The sequence below is a fragment of the Tribolium madens genome, unplaced genomic scaffold (assembly GCF_015345945.1).
Source record: "Tribolium madens isolate multiple individuals breed KSU strain unplaced genomic scaffold, Tmad_KSU_1.1 Scaffold_20;HRSCAF=117;Tcas5.2_LG4, whole genome shotgun sequence".
Taxonomy (NCBI): Eukaryota; Metazoa; Arthropoda; class Insecta; order Coleoptera; family Tenebrionidae; genus Tribolium; species Tribolium madens.
Window position 1 is genome coordinate 11,219,441 of NW_025400985.1, and position 23,336 is coordinate 11,242,776.

At 34.7% G+C, this 23,336-nt stretch overlaps 1 protein-coding gene across 1 annotated transcript; it reads right to left on the reverse strand.

Annotated features, from left to right (window-relative positions):
- Positions 1-20,659: 20,659 nt before the first annotated feature.
- LOC123005125 (helix-loop-helix protein delilah-like) lies at positions 20,660-21,597 on the reverse strand. Its single transcript, XM_044398744.1, has one exon. It carries the CDS (start codon positions 21,516-21,518, stop codon positions 20,919-20,921), a length of 600 nt encoding a protein of 199 aa, XP_044254679.1. The 5' UTR covers positions 21,519-21,597; the 3' UTR covers positions 20,660-20,918.
- Between the last annotated feature and the right edge of the window lie 1,739 nt (positions 21,598-23,336).

Consider the following 23,336-nt stretch of genomic DNA (forward strand, 5'->3'; position numbering starts at 1 on the left):
CTCATTGTGAGATTCGAGCATTGTAACACTCGCCACTGCGTGGCTCGTGTCAAACTTGTTTTTTTTAAGTACCTGCTATTGTAATGTTAGAAAAACAGGGCTGTACAAAATTATGTGCTTTATAGTAAGAATAGGTAAGTTTTTGAAATTCTCAAAAAGTTTATGTAAAAACTCATTTTTTTATTATGTTTCAAGACAAACGTTTATTTTCCTTAATACTCATTCAAAAAGTTTCTGAATTCCAATAAAAACAATTTCTAGTAACTTATAGATATATTTGTTTTTATGTTTCAAATTAAACCGTAGGGACGTACGAATTATTTATGTCATCTTCTGAAACATATGGAGAACATTGTGATTATTTAAAAAGATTATTACAGTACAGTCCTGTTTTTATATAATAAAACAAAAAACATTCTCTAATAACATATCTCATATTTACAAAAATCGGAAACAATAAGATTTAAAAGTGATCGTTTTCACATGGAATTACTCAAAAATGAGTATATTAATAAAAAAAAAAGGAAAAAACCCTGCTTTTTCATTATTATTAATGTTAATAAGTGTTGTTTTTCAAAGCTTAAAATAAAAAAAACTAAGAATTCTGTTTAATGAACAACATTTTTGTGTTAATTAAGTTAAAAGTCGTTTTTATGAAACTTAATAAATGTATCCCAAAAATTTGGATTTTCTTCAAAAACAAAGCCCGATAAATGTATTTTTTACTTAGTAAATCATCCTGTACAATATCAAAAGTAGAGAAAAGCTCACTTAATTTTCTCTTCTTTAAAATTCGAAAAAAACATAAGGTTAAAAAAAATCTCTTCTTTCCTGAATAATAAATAACTAAAACTTACAGATTTTAGTTGTTGTGTACTATGTATTTATTACAAATTAATTAATCACGTCTCTGCAAGTTTAAAAGATTTTTTTATTATTTTATTAAATAGAAAACTAGACGAATTATTCGACTTGCAAGACTAGCAGATGTCTTCTCATATTTCGGGTTTGTCAAATTTTTAAAGCATTTCTATCGGCAATAAAGTGATGCCAACATCTATATGCGGCAATTACAAGAAAGCTGGTCGTGTTCGCCTGTTATTAAAGCTGCTTTATATTTAGTAGCATTCTACAATAAAGCAGATCGGTGTATTACTGGATACCTGAGGCAACATCGTAATTCAGTGGTAATATGATCGTATATAATCTGGTACATTTAATTGGTACAAGAATACTCATGTAGGCGTCTTGCTTCTTTTACTATACACATATACAAAACAATATATCTAAGATAATAACTGGAACATTGTCATTTGAGAGTCCCTGTGACATTTTCTCTCTCGACGTCCATTTATTATATTTGTCTTGTGTTGGTGGATTGTGCAACCGAAATTTGTGATCAACCCGATGACAATTTACTCTTTTCGGGGTCACATTTAAAGTGTCGAACATAATTAAATAATTCTCGCGTTTCGCTTCTTGTCCATAAATCAAGTGTTATTATATTAATTACACGCGAAAATATCGTCAAAAAGTGCAACGGACCGAAATTGATAATTTGCATACGTTTTCGGCGAATTTGCGTGTGCGAAATTTCAATAGGACGTTGTGGTCGAATAAAAGCTCGAGAAATCTCACGTCCCATATATTGATGGGCAATTTAGCCATCAACAAGTTGTCCAGGTGGCCCCTGATAATAACCGAGCATTTAAACTGTACCCCGGTCTCGCGGATTTATGTGTGGTGAAAATTGGCTTTTTCTTTAATTACGTCCCTGCGCGTGATGGATGTGCGACGACTACACACATGACCGTGTAATTTCGACATAGTTGAAAATGAATTATGATGATGCAAATTTCGGTACGCGCGAATTTAAACTGCAATTATACAGGCTGATGGTGCGCAAACTAATTTTTTAGCCGAGTCACTCCATACGGGCCAAAACGCAGTGCCGCAGACACCAGAAGGGCACATTCACACATCATTTCTTATTTAGTATATTAGAAACACACAATTTAATGGTCAATTTAGAAATGAATATGTATATGAAAACGATAAGAAGCATCAGATTCCAAAAAAAAAAAATATACGACAAAAATTAGATAAGTAACGTATTCAGTAGAAAGTGTAATGGCAAGAATAAGTTTTCAAAATAATTATTGCTTATTAAAGAAATTTTGAACGTTTTAATTTCTAAACTTTGACTGTTGTAAGAAATAGGAAATTAAAATTAAAAAGCAAAACTTTTTAGTTATTAGTTTATTGTAAAGATATTATTTTTAACACATTTCGAAAACACTATATTTTTACCTAAGAAACTTCTAACAAACCCACCCAGTTTTTATAGATTTCAAAAATTGAGACTTATTTTGAACCGTCAGTTTTTAAAAACAAAATCCTGACTTTTAATATTAAAGCATTTCACTTCCAAGATTTATTTAATTTCACATTCTTTATAGTAAAAACAATTGACCCTCTTTATGCTCGTTATTTAATTTTTTTAATTAAAAATATTGGTGTAACAAGGACCCCTCCACCACTGGACGAAGTGCGCTCGAGGATGGTTTACGACCGGGCGGGTCGTCGAATTTACCACAAGTCCGGGTCTTGATTTTTTCGTTGCGATCGAAAGAGTTATTTCCCGTAATTGCATTAGAAGTTTCAGCTGTAAATCGTGACCGGTCGACTGCATATCGGCTTATTTATCATCGATCCGTCCGCATGGAATTAATTAATCGCCATATAACACCGGTAAACAGGCGATTCCATTAGAAATTGAAATAAATCTTCTAAAGATAGCCGAATAAACATCCAACAGACCGGTCGGACGTGTGACAGCGATATTTAGTATAATTTTACGCACTAGTTGGTTCGCGTGCATCGGTTGGCAGCACCGTATTTCCGCTCGGGCGGATTTTCAATTGTTCCACCTTATTTATATTCATAGTTTTCAAAGACTTGATAGCTATTTTTACTAACTGTTTCATGCTAATAATCGCACTTAAACGCGAATTAAGAGGTGAGCTTTCAAAATCAATTATAATATAAAGTGTTTTTCTTAATATTTGCTAAATACGAGTAAATTGACACTTATCGAAAAACTAACAAATTGAGTAATGGTAGAATTTTTGATGTTCCATATACGCTTTCGTGGAGGTGTTTGACCATAAAGTTCGAAAGTGTGAGTTTTGTACCTGTTGCGTGTCAGGTCCCCCTAATAAATAAAAATCTCATGTATAAAGCCTAAATATAGTTAAATGCATTTCGTAGGTCTTCCCAAATGAGAATAGATTAGTGGGTGTGCATAATATGTCAGTGAAGGTGTGTGTAGTTCCTTCCCGCCCACAAAATGTTACGGCCGTTTAAATTATTTATATGTTATGTATAATTTTAGAAATCCTTCATAAATTACATCAGTAATTTTTTTTCGTATCAGTACTAATAATCACATTTCAAGTAAAGCAAGCAATAATTCTAATCTCCCCTGTCTCGAATAAAAAGCCAGAATCGTGCGACTGATTGAAAGTTAGTAGTTCTTTCATCGGCCGTCACAAACGAACAACTCTGCGTGCAGTCATTCTGGATTTTTATTCGGTTTCTTTGACTCAAAGGAACGCAACGTAAATTAGGACTTTCCTATATTTATGTTCGTTTACTTCTAACGGTCATTCGCATAAATTCATCTCGTTACGAGCCCTTTTTTCTTCCTAATTTTTGCCAGACCACACAAGAGTCGATTCCGTATTTTATTAATCCATATATCACACGAACTGGCAGCAAAGTCACTTTTATGCCCGGGACGTATTATTGTGTAATTCCAAGACAGGCATGAGACCCCATGCGGAGACCAGGACAGTACTTGATTTTAATAGCGAATTTTTAAGCGAACAAAAAGTCAAACACGGACCTGAGCCTCATTAAGAACGACGGCATTTTTGCAGGTCATATTTTGCCTTAATGATATCTGAATTATTATACAACAAAAGGCGATCGAGAACGATTAAACTGACCTGAAAAGTAATTAAACTTGTTGATTGTCATCTTTTCAAGACGTAATGTTGGTTTAGTCCAACACACAATGCCTATAATAAATAATTTTGGGACGCCTGGGGCGGCGAACCGGCCAGGGAATATCTCGATTAATGGCTTAATTTCTAAACACTGCTTTTTTCCATTCGCACAACCACCAACTCGTAATTTTTAATACAAAAAAAAAAACTCGACTTGAATCCTTAATTCCTACCGTTTTGTACGAAATAATGGTTTTTCTCGCCTTTAAATTACTGGAAGTTAAATTTAAGATCGTGTCTAGAAAAGCAGGATCTCTGTTCTCCTTCGTCGTAAACCGAACCCAACAAATTGATACAATGATGAAATTGTCTTTCTTTATGTCCTTAACTTCTTTCGATTGGCTCTTGTTCCATCTCGCTAGTCTTTATTATCTTGTGAAGTTTTTCCTTAATGTTTAACGTCCACCTACATGGTTGTGTGTATTGCCACTATGATAAAAATTAATTGGAAGCTCTCCCGAAACGAGAATAATTTTTAATTAAAATTTGCATAAAAACGGGCTTAAATCGTGTCGAATTTCGTAAAAAAGTAGCCGTCGTAAAGTAAGCGTTTACTGGCTGACGATCTTTGTAATTTTTACGGCATCTTTGTGCATTTTCAATCAATAAATAACAGGACACCTAATTAATAAATATTTATAACTTTACACTCTGCCTGTTTAGTATGCATACGTTTGTCTAATAAATCAGAAAACCAGTTAATATATTATTTAATATAAATTAATGCATGTAATAACGAGCATGTGAACATGCATCGGGTGCAAAATGATTTTTACAAAAGGGATGGATTTCAAACAAGTTGTCACGCCATTATCACCCCATGTGGGTGTGTCTCAAAGCCTGACAGGAAAATTACACCCAGATTTGAGATTTTCGCCTTCGAAATTAATTATAATCTGGCATTAAATTACCACGACAGCAGTGAAATTCTAAATGAATAATAACCGAATCGTGGGCGTCTTTTCTCTTCATTGTGGTGGAAAGCATCCCACTTTTCTCTGTGGTATTTTGAATTTGTGCACGGTCCGGTCGTAATAAATTCTCTATTTACGACGCTTTGATGGTACTTATATTTTGATATTGCCACATCGACCTGTTCGCTTGTAGACCACGATCCAAACCAATAATTCCTCTCTATTTTCCATATATTTTGCTTTACATCAACTGAGTCGTAGCGTTTTTCACCAACTGAAACGAACGAGACCAGAGATGAATGACGGACAATGAGAAGCTTCTCGTTGACAGTGGTGCATTGTTAAACCACGCCTGTTTATAGAAATCCAGGCGCAAAAATATTTGTATTGCATTAGTTGTTTATTTTATGCAAGTCGGAGCTACCGTTTTCTTACACGGCTGCGATAATAAAATTTCGAGTTTATAAAGCGGAGCGTTGTTTATGGGACCAGAACGAGACGAAAAAAGACCAAACGGCGAAATAATAAATCCTGAAAAATTTGCTGTTTCAAACCTGAATCCTGAATTTTATTACAGTGAGGCAAATAACCAAAGCTCAGCCTAGAAAGCTCTCAAGCCCATTTGAAACAACTAAATCCAAAAGTTGAAGAAAACAGAATTTAACCTTTTAAAATATTTAAAAAAAAAAGGAAAATTGTTCATTTGAACACATACTCCGAAAATTTTAAGATTTCTGTGGAAAAAAAAACATTTAGGTACATTTTGTCTGCAAGCAATGGCTTTTTTTATATTTATTTAGCTACAAAAATTATTCTTTTTTCACGAGTAGATAAACAATCTTTATCGTCGTGTATAATATTTCGTTTTATTTTGTACTCAACTACCAGAATTTCTGGAATATAAGCAGTAGATAAAAATTACTTTATTTCACTAGACGATAAAAGATTACATTATCAACTGAAATTAGTTGATTAAAGCACTCTTTAACCTTGAGTACAAAATAATAAATGTTTTTTAGACTTTAACCAAATTTACTGTTCTTTTTTTTAAAGCTGGTTATTTTACAAAAAAAATGGATTTATAAAATTTTTCTTAACAAATCATAAACTATGCCACTGTTTTATTTTTATAAAAACATTTTCTCTATAATATAACTAATTATTTAGTAGAACGTTTTACTGGTAAATAAATTTTTGTTTAAGGATTATTATTTGAAATGATTTTTTCTTAATTGCAATATTTTTACAGGGTGAAGAAACTTGCGCCTTTGAAAACATTTTCAAGTAAGATAAGATGGAAAAAATGTTGAACAAATTCCATCTGTCAAAAAATTTTGACATTTATTTTTATACATTTTTATGTCTATTTAATGATACTGATGATCTTGTATATGTTTTTTTCTAATTATTTAATAAAGATGCAAAAATTTTGCCAATAAAAGCCACAAATAACATTAAACAGAGTTATCATTTAAGATACAGCTTCCTTGTTTCCTCTTCTAAGAACTTGTAGCAAAAAACTTGGAAATTTATTTTTCCATTAGAAATAAATAGAGTCAAAGTCCAAAATTTAAACCCTTATAGCTTCGTAATTTTTATAGATAGAATTTTTTTAACATTTTTTCCATATTCCTGGTATCTTACCTTACTATTTATTATTTACTTATTTTTCTCTGGAGCGCAAGGTCTGGTGCACCCTGTATAAAGTTCCTTTTTGTTGAAGCATTAAAAGTTTCTCAATTTACCCTTTTTTCTTATATAAGTTTTGTAAAAGATTATCACTCTCATAAAAAACTAAAAAAACTAAAACTACATGAGTTAAAAATGCTTTGTGGTGGTATGATATACGTCGCTGGTTTGTAATAAAACCACGAGTATCTGGAGGCAGATTGGCGCGTTGTTTACAGCGACAACAAGAAGAGTCCTTGGTGAAAAAAGCTCCGGTGTAAAGGCGATAAATCCTAAGAAGCTCTCTGGTCTTGACAACGTGTCCAATATTTGACTCGTTAATAGTAGGATGGGAACGGATGTTGTCCAATCATCCAGCAATTTTAATTTCATCCCGACTAAATAGATGGCAACTCCTCAAATTGATTATATTTTTACTTAGTATAAATTGCACGAATTAAAACGCAATTTAAATGTCAACTTGTTAATGTTTCACTCATTCATTCGTTTTTGTGTTGAACGTCTTTTCCCGCTTAATTGGACACCGTTCCAGTCTTTTGTTTTTTCTCAAGTATTAATGAATTCCGCTAAGGTCAACATTTGAAACTGTAATAAGTTAATTGGTGACGACACAAGCCGTGTTTTGATTTTTCGTCGTCATGTTCGGGCTTCTGGTTGCCTCTGGGCCAAGTTCGGATTAATTAATCTCGTCGTTGGCAAATTAAAACCGAGTTTTGACCAAAAATTGTTCGAGCTCGAGGCGGCGTAGCTAATTGAGCCAAGTTAATGCTCTCGTCTTTCTCCTAATCCTTAAAAGTCACGATAAATCATCTAGAATCGTTAAACAAACATCAGTAAAAGAGATAATTTGCTTGACTAATACCAAGAGCCGAATTAACATATTTATAGAGTTCAAATTGTACTGAGAGCGGCGTAGGTTTTAATTTGATGCTTGCTAAGTATTTTCGAAAAGTGTTAGTTATTTCAAGACCGTGGCCATTGAGGATTCCTCCAGTGGATCGGAATGCGCGAAAAAAATCTGTTTCCAGTAATCGAAACATTTGTAGTCACACTCGATGTGTGAAAAGACAAAAACATTTCGAGTCCGGTTTTTATTAATTGTCCGCTGGACGAAGAAAAGAAAATTAAATCCCGAGACTTTGAATACATTTCAATAGAGGAATTTATGGGTCTCGGATCACCATTCAATGTAAAACAAGACGAAATGCTAAATTCTAGTCGGGCGAATTTCGGCGTCTTCAAACCTCCGTCTGATTTATCTCCTAGACGACTTTTTGTACTAAATCATAAGCGAGTCTGTAACGTTTTTTTGTGATTTATCGACGCTCATTTAAACAATTATTTAGGATGCGAAAAAGCGTTCAGTTTTCATTTAAATTAGTTTCGTTGTTCGACTGGAACTAATTAACTTATCCGAAATGATAATTTATGTGAGGAAAATGCGAGCGCCCGGAGCGCCACATACTCGCCCCGGAGTTATAAACAACCGACACAATACGAACCGATATTTTCGCTCCTATTTAAGTATTGTATGTTTATTCGAAAAGATAACTCGAGGTTACAGTGCGTGTTAACTGAAGAAGCAAATTAACTTTCGGTATTGTCCTGTCGCAGGTGACTAATGTTCTCAACTTCAAAGAACAGGGAACAGGTGTCGGTGATGATTCTTGCCTCCGGATCTACAACACCTTCAAATCCATGCTTTGACATTTGACACTCTCTCGATTTCGAGGGATAATCGATAGAGAAATACTGTAATGGCTTGCTGTGGCTGGGTGGCCCCATCTTTATTAATTACACATGTGGTCATTACCACAAAATTGAACAGTTCGATTAATTACCCCAAAAAATAAATAAATGGGACGACAATGTGAAATTCGGACCAAAAAATTAACTTGTCTTTCTGCAACTGTAAAGTAGGAACTGCTGAAAGTTTTATTGTCATCAAAATAGCGACTGGTAAAGTTAGACGCAAAGAAGTAACGAAAATAGATTTTCCGTTAGGTCTCTTCTTTATCGGCTCAGAAATCTCGTCAAAGGTAACGAAGAGGCACATCTTCTGAAACCGATCAATTTATATTTTCGTAAAGGCGCCTTTTTCGATGTGGGGAGTCTAATAAATGTCAACAGTTTACGTTTATGTATCCGTATAATCTTACAAATTTCTTTCATTACAGCAACGACCCTAAGTCATTAATAATTCTATTAATATTCGCCGTTTATGGCAGTTTTATTGTAATACGATGCCTCATATTTTTGTGTTTTAATTGCATTTTTCTATTAGAAAAAAATTACGAAAAATTCTAATGATAAACTCGCGTTGTTTATCTCCGAATTAAGTAATGGATTTAACGAGACGTCTCATATTTTCCACTTATTCCTCTCGCAATTAGACCTGAAGAGACGTCCCACCGAGTCGAAACGTCTCTAAAATCGAAATTAATTAAGTCGCTGTGATACGGCACACGACAACAAATAGAAATTCTTTCGCGCCAATCCCTCGATATTATGTTACTGATCACTTAACACTTCGTATGTGGTCTTTGTCCACTACACCAAACACATAACTTTTCCTTGTTTCGAGTCCCACCAATGATTAGAAATCGTTTCAAACATTATCAATCATAGCGAGTAATTAGTTGGACGTAAATCAATCAAACGTAACTGAAACAATCCCCAGTAGCTCGAAAAAACAAACACAATCTTGTAATCGGGAAAAAAATCTTTTACGGATTTGGGTGGTCCGACTTCAATTCAGATCAAACAAAACCGACTTATCGAAACATAGAAAATTCTCTGACCCACAACTAAACTTCCAATGTCTTTATCCTAATAATTGATGATAATTGATTCAGTATGAAAATCTTGATGATAATTACGATAATTTGTAACACTCGACTACAAATCTAAAACGGGTCAATAAACTGTCACGGCTTATATAAATTTTCTCACGTTAAATGTGCCGATTTGCCGATTTTATCGATTATCAATTAATTCCGGATTGAGTATTGATAGTTTAGATCGTATCGAACGCACAGAATGTGTAGTATGTTGATAATTTTATTGTTAACATTAAACCAATCTCTGCAATTTTTTTATTGGCGCAAATTTTTGCCATTCCCGACAATACCGACTTCCTTATCGCTCATCGGAACAGATTTTTTCGGATTTTCGACCGCGTGATGGAATTCCGATCCAAAAATACGAATTCCGGGTCGGATCCAAGATTCCTTCAACGCCAAGAATTTATTTAATTTTCTTGTAAAATTAAAAGAATCCAAAACTGACAAATTTATTTAGATCCAACTTTGTGGTAATTTACAAAACGGTCTTCAAGTCCGTAAAAACTGTTCTTTGCAAAATGCAGCGAGGATTCGGTGTTCTTGTATGACTTTGCTTCAAAAAACCCTATTCAAAACTGTAATTATCCTTAGAATAAATTTTTTCGAAATTTATAGTCCATTTCCTTTATCTACCTAAGATTTGATGTTTGTTGAAAACCTTCTATAAAAAATAACGTGTCCCAAGTGCCTCCTAATGTATTACTTTCAAAAAAATATCTTACCAAATTACCTACCACAAAAAGATTTAGAAAATTTTTCTAATTAAGCAATGTTGTATAAGATGTCTTCACTGTTTATACTGAGTAATCTTTTGTTTTTTACTTGTTTGTTGTTTGACAGTTTTAACTTTTCATTTTAACACAAAACCGTATTTTGTTAATTATTATTTTAGTTTTAGTATTATTCACGTTAGTAAATTTTATTATGGTAATTTTTTTAATTTTATGTTTTTGTCAGAATTTTTAAATATTTGAGTTTTTGCACAATTTAGTTCAACATTTTAGTTTATTTATCGGAATAAATGTGAAAATAAATACGGGAATATCGAGATTTGCGTTAATTCAGCATTTAATGTAAAGACTGATGTTTTGGTCAATTTGAGCGGAAAAGTGTAAAAAGTTCCGATGAGAACAGTGAGTTGAGATACCGCCCATGTTTGTTTTATTTATTTAGCACGTAGTAAACAGTCTCTCCCTATATAAGCTGTTCATTAACACCTTGTTCTAAATTTTGAAGTGTTATTAGAATATGTTTACATTTTCGTAAGTCGTATTATAGTCGTTTATGCTGTCGAGTTCCCACGCATCCGAAATTTGATATTTTCGAGCGGCGCCAAAATATTTGCGAGTGACTTTCTCGAATAAAATTTCAAGTGTCTGGCGAGAAAATTAGTCTCGGGGTCAAGTCGGAAGTGATCTCATGTCGCGATCTGTTCGTGATTCGGTAGGTATGCAAACAAACAAATCACGTTTATGATGATTTCATTTTCCATGTTCATGTCGTTGGAGCTGTAACAATAACTTGTAGTAGAGTATTATGATTCGGTCTTTTAACCTTAACCCGAGAATTTATGTAAATCGGTTCCAGCCCCGGACTAGCCCCGCGGAAGCGTCCGACAAAAATTCGTACATGACTACTGAAAAAGAATGAATCTCACGTTTCGGTTCATAGGTTAAACACCGTCAGGTCAATCTGTGTTGTACACCTCCGAGACTAAATGACCGACAGACAGTATTCTATGTTGCAATTTTCTTATCTGGTCGGGATCGGCACACCGGCGCGTTTCTCTGGCGCAATTTCGAACGTCGAGATGTTTGATGGGGTTTCGCAACGATTTTTCCGAATTAATCGACCCCTTCACGCTACACCATTGCACGTGCAGAAGAGAGAACCCGGAAGGCGTGTCATTTATCTATTGGTTAAAAAAGCTCAACTCCGCTTAAAAAATCTTTATAAGTTCACGGAGCTAACCTTTGATCTTGCAGATGTTGCGCATTTTTGCAAATTGTAAAATAGTTGCTCTCTAATTAAGTGAAGTCATTGAATACTTTATGGATACCTAACGGTACCTCCCAATCCAATATAAATATGACTTGAATTTAATCGAATCTCTTGCACAGTTTTCATAAAATTACCGTTCGCGAACCAGAAATCTTATCGCTCGAACTTTCCCCAACGAATCTCGCCGAAATTATGAGCAGGACCCGACATAAATAGAGCTCGCGGAGAGTTTCTACTTCTGCGGTCATGAGCCAACGAATCGGACAGAACAAAATGCCCTATTGTTCGGAGATAGTATCTGTTGCGAAAGAGCCGGTTGCCGTAAACTCTACCAAAGCCTTATTATTTTTGCGGATCTCGATTAAAAGATTCCTCTTCGTTAAAGAGACCATCGACGTCTCACGATTTGACTTCAGATTGAGACGATAACGAAATGCGCGTCGCTGTTCGCGTCTTCCATTCGACCAACGGCCGCCAAAATATGGTAATGGCGAAAACCAAAAACACAATTTGTAAAACACAACACAATAAAGATCGACAGACCCACACGAGCTCTCAACTGATCCAATAATAAACCCCTTGAAAAACATTCTTTTCTCGTTTCATTTGTTTCTTATTTAAATTGAATCAATCAAATTCAATAAAGTATCCAAGTTTACAAATCACCCAAAATATGTATCTCATTTTTTTCTCAAAAAATCGAAAATTTCAAAATTAGACTAAATGGAGTTTTTTTGAACTTCATTTACATAAAAAAATTATTTTGTTAAATTCTGCTAAAGTATATCGAAAACAGTTTATGTTTTATACCGTAGCTATATAAAATGTTCCGAGGAGTCGATTGGTGTCGAGAAAACCGCAAAATTCTTGATAGTTTAGAAGTTATTGTCAAATTAATATTTTTGCTATTTTTGTTTTACCAGTGATTTTCTCAATAACTATTTATCGCAGAACTATGATCTTTTTTTTATAAGATAGGAGATTAAAAGTACTTTCGAATCATGCTAAACATAACGGTCTGTCGCTAATTATTCCGGAGTTATTGGCAATAGATCGGTCCGGGTACCGAAAATCGCCCAAAATTTTGTCAAAAATCCCAGCAAAAATCGTAAAATTGTAAACTTCAAAATTGATCGAAATGCACTTCAAGGAGTCTAAAAGTGCATAAAACGTCACAAAAATTGATTTTGTTTTTAAATGTAATACGAATTCATTAATCCAGAGCTAAATTACAATCCGGGACCGTGGTGGCGTAGTGAGCGAAAGTCCGGCAAGTAGGTCCGAGGTTCGAATCCCGCTAAAGTCGGCAATTTTTCTCTAATTCAGATTCAAATACTAATTTAAATAAGCAATAAAAAATGGCGGTCGCATAAAAATGCGAATTTCAAAACACGTACGTATAGTAAGCATAATAAAAGAGCAGAGCGCATAAGAACAAATAAAAAACATAAGCATAAGAGCGGCATAAGCTAAAAGCATGAGAGAGAGCTTTTTTATTGTAATCGTAAAATATCAAAACATCAAGTAAATTTTTGTATCCTAAAAAATTTGCATCTTATTAGAAGCTTGTAAGAGTTATACAGCAAATATTTTTGAATTATTATGATACCCCAATACGGCCCCATTATTTTTTAGTTTTAGAAAATTGTGACAAAACTGCATCATAAAAGTTATAATGTTTTTTTACTAATCGGAGGCGTGGTGGCACAGAGAGATCCCTGCTTCCGACACAGTGGCGTAACCACCCACCCGCCAAAGCCCGCGGCCGCGGGGGGGCCCTTGGGATAATTAATAATTAATAATTATTAATTAATAATAATAGTAATAGTTTCAAAAAATTTAAAGGGTGTACATAAATTATTATAAGCCAATGCAATAAAAAACAAAAAACTGCAGAATTTTTCTTCTTTACTGTATTTAACTCTGCCTGTCACCGTCACATCAGCGGAAATATCCTTTTCTAAATTAAAATTAATAAAAATTATTTACGGAACTCTATGAACCAAAAAAAGCTTACAAATTTGTCCATTTTGTCAATAGAATACGATGTCGCTTAAAAACTAAACATGGACAATGTTATCCAAAATTTTGCAAATTTAAAAGCAAAGAAAAAACAAATTACTTAAGTAAACGTGAGCTGAAATTTTGTTACTCTGCTATTATTGCTTATAATTTTTTTATTGTTATTTGTTTTGTTAAATTGTTCTACTATTGTTTCTTCGAGAATTATTGTTCGTTAGCGAAATAAAATATACATACTATGTATACACTGTGTCAATTTTAACTTGCAATCGGCAATTTCTCTCAACTGAAAAAGTTATTAATAATCACTCAAAAGCGTTTTGGTGGTTCCTAGGGGGAATTAAAATGACATGATAAGTGACATATATAAGTGAATATAAAAAAAAAATTAACGTCTTCGTGTTTGAATAATTGGAAAAATGGCTTTACCAAATAGGCTGTTGTATGACATTTTTGAAAAGCGCTTGTTATGGGCTTTCCAACGATGTAAGTAGAATCGTGCCATTTAAAATTTTCAACTTAAGGTGGCTGTGGCTTGAAGGGTGGGTGGAGGAGCGTCACTTACCATGCCATTTTGATTTTCCCTAAAAACCACCGAAACAGTTGAGTGATTCTCAATAATTTTTTTAGTTCTAGAGATTTTGCCGATTGCAAGTTTTAAAATTGACACCTGTATGTATAAACCAGAGAAGAGAGGGGCCCAACAGACGTCTTTCGCGGGGGAGCCCAAATTTTCTAGTTACGCCACTGTTCCGACAGGTAGGCCCAGAGTACGAATCCTGTTAAAGTCAACAATTTTTCTCTAATTTTAATATGCATAATAAAAAAGAGCATAAGCGCATAAGGCAAATAAGAGCATTAGAGCAAAGCATAAGAACATAACAACATAATTTTTATTACCGGAGTTGCAAGGGTTTTTTTCGTTCTATTTATTCCAAAATATTTGTTTTTTTTTATAAGATGGGAAATTAAGTGTCCTAACGATAATAACCTTAGAAGACTATTAATGATAATTTTGGAATTATTATAGCTAGTATAAACTCCGGGTAGCAAAAAAGTGCAGACCTCAAAATTGATATAAATGGGTCTAGAAGACTCAATTCATAAAAAGTTGTAAAAACACAAAAATTATGTTTGAAAATTTTTAGAATGAATATGTACTACCTATTAGACTGAAGCAGACACGGGCCCTAACCACTCAGAAGTGTATATAAAACATTATTGGGACACGTTTAAAATAAAATAAAATTTCTTGAGTATTTAAAGGTGGATTCGGTAGTAAATCAAACAGTACAAAAATTGTAATGAAAATAAATTTAACTCTCTTAAAAGTTCTATTTTGCTCTCAAGAAGTTTGAGCTAAAGATTTGGTATCTTTACTAACTTAATGTCCCCGTAGATTGTCTGGCATTTTACTGGATTCATGAAAAAGTCTTCTCGGTTCTAGTTTAATTAATTAGGGTGTTTAAGGGCGGAAAATGGTCTTTTCCTACTCGTCGGCGTGGGACATGTCTAGTGGCGCGATCCTGACAGTTCGTGTCTTGTATCGGCCTCGTGCATCGCTGCCACTAATTGCTCTCAGATAACACTGATAAGAATGCTCATGATGAACGGCAATAACTCATCCTAGCCGCTCCGGCGTGTTCCGTGTCTACTTTAATTGGTACCTGCTCTTATATTTCACTCTCCCGGGATATTTTCGAGACTATCAAACCCGAACTTTAATTTATTACAACGCATGCATTTTTGTAATTCGTTATTGTCACATTTTAACACACGTAAAAAAATGTTTTTTTACTCGAAGCGCAGTTTTAAATTTGTCATACGAGAGAAGATAAACATCAACGATGATAATCTTTATGCCAGAGATGGCCTTATTGAACTGTTGAAGAACTAGAAGAAGCGTAGAATTGTAAGTTGCATTGTACGTCAAGCAAACTCAATGATTAATGATATATTTATTATATGACAGTGTTTATACATAAGAAAGCTTTTTGTTGCATTTATAAATTATTTATCTATAAATTGACAGGAAGGAATTTCGCTGCGAACAAGATTTTTTTCTGGTTTTTGCCACTAGGAGCCAAACTCGTTTCTATCTCTGCCCCCAACCATACAAAAAGATAAAAATTGTGCAAGTTATGGCAGTAATAAAGCGATGAGATCGTGTTAAGTTTTATTACACTGTGATCGTCCATCGCTCTGGATATCAGAAAGTCGTAACCTGGAATATTTAACATCGTCTAAATACCATTAAACGCAACAATATATTTAAAAAGCACATAAACGCTACAATAACGATTTGAAATTTGCATTTGGAGAAGTGAACGGACACATAAATACCCCCTTTACTCAATAAAGTTATTAATAATCGCCTCCGCGCCCCTCTTATAAATAATCGCACAAAACCGAGACTCGGAAAAAATACGAGACGGTTATACCAAGTCAGTTTAGCATTTTTAGCGAATAACACTGTCGTTTTGTTGCCTTGTTGACAGGGTGTCCGCTCACGAAATAAAATATAATTACCGAAGACGCGATTTCGGAGCCGTCCTGCTGGCAAAAGACGCTTTCTTTCTCGGATTAATAATGCATTAAACTAACATTTTTAGCCGTGTTTAACACTTTTGCCGCCATTGTGCCGAGTTTAACGCCCGCTTGTTTTATAGCTGACGCCGGAATTTCGGTAATTGTTGTTTCTTTCGAGAGTTTTACGTGATTTGGTCAACTACACCTGCGAGGCGAATGCACGCCAAAGTTCATGACACAGCAGCGCGAAACTAACCCAGAAAACATCAAAACGCGTTTCTATTCAAAAAATTGCGATTTGTCTCTCATTCAAGTTAATAACTGCAACCGCATTGAAACGTCGCTAAATCATCGCGGCGTTTATTTATAAATGGAAATTGCAGTCGGCAATTTATTATTACTGAGCAAATGCATTTATATTTATTTGTGTTAAAGTGAATCGAGTTCTTACAGGGTAAAGTCTTAAGTAGTTTATTCGCGATCGATGAAATGTAAATGCAGCTAATGATGTAAACTGACCGTGCGTAAAAATCCAACTCAAAGACTCCGTTTATTGGCAATCCCGCGAGGTCAAAAACAAAACCGAGCTTAACCTCGTCTAAACCACGATTATCAATTCTCAAATCTCCGATTAGTTTGGCATTGTGTGAAGATTTCTTTGCTTTCACTAATAAATTAAATCGGATTAGTTATGACCTGGATTAGATTGACCTTTGAGGGCGTCGCAGGGCGCCCATAACACACAACTTGGTAAATTCGTAAATTATCCGATTATATGCGTGCGAACCAAGTTTGTCGATCTATACGAGTTTAATGAGCCACACAGGACTTAATACTTCCAAATCCGAGATTAATTACGACTCCTTTCTTCCGTAATAACATTATTAGAGTTTTATACAAGAGCCAACAGCTCATTTCGGCCACAACAATTGTCGATGATTGATATTTCAACTATCGAAGTTTAAATGAGGATACAATGAGAGAAATCAAGTTTTGCTAGAGTTTGAGTTGTGTCGTTAAGATGCGATTAATGTCAGATGGATTCGCCGGTTGTGAAGACTGAGATATCAACCGATTAATATAAGAGACCAGTTTTCGGATGTGGTATGCAGTAGCAATGTTACACCCCGTCGATTTCAGCGACGTTTCAGATCGCGTGACCGATTTGTTTTTATGAAAAATCGAGACGATCGCCAAAAAGACATTAATCTACGAAATTTGGTGATATTTCAACGTGGAAATCCACAGAAAAAACGCCAAGATTGATTCGAGAAGGATATATCAAAGACTAGATGACAGAAAACATTTTTATTCTGCCACCAAACCGCACCTTGTTAAAATTTCACAAAGTGGGAATATTTATTTCAAATTCTTTTAGAGACGCTAATCCATTTTTTCCAACAACACTGCTCAACACCAAAATCCTCCTTTAGCCTCTATATTCCTGTGTGTGTTGAATACTAATTAAAAAACTAAAAGAGGTCTTTTCAAAAGCAAGGTTCCAAAAAATTAAATGCGACTTTCTCAAAATTTCTTCAATCAAAATAGGTTTCAAATTGGCATTTCGCCTCCTGAAGAAACATGGAGTCTAAAGAAGGGAAAAAGTAAGAATTTATAGGGCAACGTAATTTACAAATTGAATCGACCAAAAAATTATCGTCTTCAGCAATCTCTCCAAACTGAGGTTTGGAATTTGTTAAAAATTGCCGTTGCCATTCGTCCATCAATCGTGCTTGAACAATCGTGTCCTTAAAAGCGCTAAGTGGTCCATCATCAGGCTCAATACCGCTCATCAGTTCATTCATTCTCGTCGTAAAAACCGTAATAGTAGCGATGGAGCCACCCATCCGCTCAAAAATCGTGATTAATAGTAAAGTTAATTTATGGTTACATCTATATCGTGTCGGTAAAAACCAATAAATATGGCGGAAGCGTTCGAGTGATTACTAAAAACGGTCGATCATGTAAAAACCAATCTGGAACAAAATCAATTGTCCAAAGTATAACATTTATACCACCTTAAGGAAGCATAAATCTCTGTTAAAGCAGCAGCAGGAAAGTTAATTGGCCGAAGAACAATCTATAGGAGATTAGAGCGACCAGATCGTGACTACCATCTTTGACTGATATCGCCGCCAGATTAATAATACCTTGAGGAACTCTTTAATTAGAACAACATCCCCTGCCCTCGACCAAATTACGTCACTTGACCGATTTTGCAATTGCACTAACAAATAGTCGAGTCACCGGTCGAAAGTTCATTCATTTGATATTCGATTTTTTAGATGTCCTCACGAAGTTGCCCTTTTACCGGACAAGAATTTATTTAATTGAAACAATTCAATTATGCGCGAGGTAAACTTCGTTATTATGCCTTTTCTAAAATCGCTTCGAGATCGCGATCTTATCAATTCGGTGTTGGAAAATCGCTCAGTAGCACTGACTTAATCACCGATTTCTATTCATGACCAACGCGACTTTCCCAAACGCACAACTCGATACAATTTAATTAAAACATTTAACATTGATAGGGGAAACTTGTATGAATCCGACCTTAATGCATCGCGACCATTTAGATACCGACGAGAATTCACTTTGTTCGACATAAACGTTTCGATAAATCCACATTTATCACTTTATAATCCGAGATCTGGAAATTGCTTTTTTACAACCTCAATAAAATCGACAAGACGAGACACAAGCTAAATATAAATCATTTTTTCTACAAGTCGAGCTTCTGGCACGGGCTCATTTAATAAATTGACATACATAATGTATTGCGGTCGGGATGGCAACCAGAGGCGCACCACTTCAAACTTTTGCCAAGAGAAAAATGGAAAGTCTTCCAACTGTCGATGTCGCTTTCTTCCTCTTCACCGCTCGACGAATTCCAACAAATAATTAAACCCAATTTAGATAAAAAAATAAAAGCATTTATGTACTCTATACGAAGAAGTAGAAAGCTTATCACACTTCCATTCTCGTATCCTCGTATTAGATAATCGAATTCTTTCTGCAAAAAATCAGATTCGAGTTTCAATCTCAAATTTAAGAATTGACGAGCCGCCTGTGTTGGCTGTTTTCTAAATCCGCGGTAATATGCATGCATTCCATATCATTAGGCCTACAAATTGCATCTACGTATGCTTTGCAAAGCATGTATCGTCGATTGTTTGGCATTTTTCTGGCTTGCATCGTCGTTGGCATTCTGTTGGAAGAAGCGAAATCTTTTTTCAAATGTTAGCCATATGCATAATGAACGTATAGTGCGCGATTCTCTTATTGTTAGTGGTAACAATCAGCTAGATTTGGACTTTCACACTAAAAATACCGCGATGATGTAGGCGTCGTAATTCAGCCAATCAAAATTCAAATCGCGACAGCTCGGCACCAATCGCGATTAGGTTTACGAATCCGTATCCGGGGATCCGGGGTGACACCTGCTGCGTGATCATTAAAATACAGAGCGAGGAAATTTTCGAGTCGTGTAGTCGGGGATTAGCATAAGAAAACACGTCGAGATTTTCGCTAGACAATGGGCCGGTTTCAGACTTCATTAATATCATTATCCTGATTGCCATATAATTACAATATTATAAATAATAAATAGGAGCTATTAACTTGTAACGTTGTCCTTCCAAGGACGCGCCCGCGACTCTACATATTTATGGACTCTATTTTGAATTGATTTTTTAGGTTGCGCGAATGTGAGAGAGGGAAAATTCGTGTCATTAACACACAGACCATAGGATAAATTCTAATTAAAACCCTTTTAAGAGGATCGCCGAAGATCACCTTGACTCCGAAAGAGCCGACATGATTTTTTCTAAGCGACTTAAACAGCTTTGCATTGACCGACAAGACGAACCCACTTTTTACCCGCGAGTACTCTTAATCAACCAAAAAGGTGGTCTTTTGTTCGTTAATTACTTGCATTTTAAAATTGGGCCCAGTCGAGATTCGCTGTTTTTCCAATTTTTGCACAAAAATAAAATATTTGACCGCCTTTTTAATCGTTTCGTTAAGTGATGGTTGCATAATTAGTAATTTAAAGTCTTGATGAAAAGTAAAATGGGAACTAAAGCAAGAGTTTTTGACGATGTAGCAAGGTGGTTTTATCTTTTATAAGTGACATTAAAAATTAAAAATTCAGGAATTTTGAGTTAATCAAGTTTTGCAATAAAATTCTTAATTTCATTTCTCGTTGAAAGTTTTAATTAAAAATCACAATTTACTTAATCATTAAAATTTTAAGTGGAGGAGATAAATTAGTGACTGTTTTTGGCTCAAAACTGTCACCTAATTTATTACAAGCCATTTAATTGTTACAACTGTAATTGCAAATTAAGATTAATCGTAATCATTTAGTGACTCATTAATTATAACTAGTTTTGATTTGGGTTTCGGTTGTAAATAAATAAAGGGGAAAAAATATTGTTAAAGTTTGTCTAATTCAAGAAGATAAATGGGTGTATAATTTGGAAAAGTGGAGTGATTTAATTAGTGAATAAGTGTGTCATTTATCAAAAAACTTACCTGCATTTCGCTGTGTGTTTGTCAATAAATCTCAAACTAATAAATAAAACGACAATTATGCAGAAATAATATATTTATCTGCTAAGATTTCGATATATTACATAAAAGCGACTTCTACTTATAAATAAATATGAGCATGACTGGCTTTAAGTAAATGTCATGCTGCAATATTGCAACTGCAGTCGTATATATCAGTATATAAAATAACTCAATATATACAGTCCATCGTAAGGCACTTGGAACTTTACAAGAAATGCCACCACATTTAACAATAAATTAACAACGCTTTTTACAAAAAAATCCGGAATGCTCGGTTAGCTGAACCCCGCGAGGAACGGATCGAAGTGACTCAAGTGGTCGCTTAAATCCGGCGAAAGCGCGAGCGAATCCTCCGGGAACTCGACGGAGAAGTCCGCCGGAGTGAGCGAATGGTCGCTCAGATCACTATGCAACGGCAACGATTCACCGTCCGACTCCAGGAGGAAACAGTCCAGCTCACTGCAATCCGAGAGCAAATCCTGGGCCGGCTCGTTACTTAGCACTGCACTCAACGCGGAAATGTACTTCATCGCCAACCGCAACGTGGTGATCTTCGTCAGCTTCTCGTTGCTGGGGTGCGTGACGCCCATCTGGGGGACGGCCCGTCGGAGGGCCTCGAACGCCTGGTTGATCTCCCGCATCCGACTGCGCTCTCTGGCGTTGGCGTTCTTGCGGCGGTACTTGCTGAGCGGCGCCGGCTTCTGCTTGGGTTTGGACTTGAGCGACTTGGAGACCTGGACGTCGTCGCCGCGGCGGCGCACTGATCGCGGCCGCAGAGAGTACTTGTCGCCGCGGTTGGGTTTGGGGTTGTTGTTGGAGTCGGTGTAGTCCGAGGCGAGACCGAGGCGCTCGGACAGCTCGTCGTACTCCAGCATGATGCTGGCGAATGGACCGCGGAGGCGACACTGCCGCTCAGGTAGAGGTTCAAGCCAGACTTATCTCCCACTAACGCGTTGCGGGACTACTCCCGCACTGCTCGACACGAGGCGCACTAAGGGCGAGATGAGAAGAGGATGGAATTCGGTTACTTCCTGGACGGTTTTCAAGAGTTGTAAACATTCAAGACGTTGAATAAATACATTTTGAGTGTGTTTGATTAGGCGCTCGTAAAATTTTAGCTCCGATGGTCACATATTTGCCAATTCTGAGAGATTCCATTATTTGTGGGAGATTTTTGCATTACATATTAGGTACAATTCATACTTCATTTCTTTTATATATCCACGTAAAAAACGGAACATAAATGCTTTAATTTAAAGTATTGACTAATGAAACCTAATCTACATTTCGAATAAGTGTTGTACTTAGAATAGTAATAGATCCTCAGATGCTAACACAAAAAAAGTAATTATTCTAACACGTAACTAGAAATAAGCAGCGATTTTTTTAGTAGGTGAAAACTAAAAAAAAAAATAAATACAGAATCTTTCAAAACACGTTTATTTTGTTTTTTCTGGCCTCTACGGAGTATTATCCTTGTAAAATAGTTTAAAAAAATGTATATTTCATATTTTTCAGGCATATGAAGTTACGAATTTAATTTCAACGTCCATAAATGGGTTTTTATCATGTATCATATGCAATTAAACAAACTGAACTGTATAACTGGTTTTATAACAGATAGGCTCCTTCTTTTTTGATTTATTAATAAATTATTATCGTCTGAAATGTTTTTAAATTTTCTATCTTCATTTGCTTTAGACACAAAACTTTTTAAATAGCACAAGAGGTCAAATTTAACATTTTGGAAAAGAGATTTTTTTATTAATTTAACATATTTGAATAAAAAAAGAAAAAAACATGCATTTTCTCTGTTTCTTTTATTTTACAAAAGATGTTCAAAATGCTTTCTAGTTACTTTTTGACAAAAAAGACGTTAGACAAAATTTTGTAAAAAATTAGACAGAATACTAGGACAAATTTGAGCAATTAATATTATTGTACCTTTCTATCTACATTTATTAGCGACCATGCACGTTAAATAGTTTTATCATATACTATAGTTTAAAAAGTAAAAACGTTATTTTAGTAAAACAAATACGTAATCTTTATTTTTTAAATTGGATCAAATAACATTTTTAACACTTTTAATATGGTGCTAGAAATTCAGAAAAGTGCATAAAATGTTATTGGGATGAGTATTCGATTACCGTCTAAAAAACCGGAAAACTAATAGTTTAAAAGTTATCAAGTATAGATTTTGACTATTTTCTCTATAAATATTTATCGTAGAACATTGATGTTTTTTTATGAGGTAGAAAATTAAAAGTGATTTCTAACGGTAATACACACAAAGAGGATATTAATTTTCAGAGTTATTATCTAATATAATCTCCAAAAATTGATAAAAATTTTGACAAAAATCGAAAAAATTGAAAACTTTAAAATCGAACCAAATGCACTCAAAAAGACTCAAAAAATTTTTGTCTAAATTAAATTCAAATTCATTTACTAATATTTCAAATAAATGTTAAAAGATGGCGCAGCGCTTAAAAGATTAAAAACATAAGTGTAATAAGTATTGTGAAACTGAGAAATACCTATGTTTATACGTAACGAAAAATAGGTAAATAAAAATGAAATATAAAGTAAGAAAAGGCAAGTAAAGTAAGACAAAATGAAGTGTATAATATACTAAAGAAATCAATTTAAAATATGTCTTTTTAAGTAAATATAGGTTGTAAAGTTCTTGA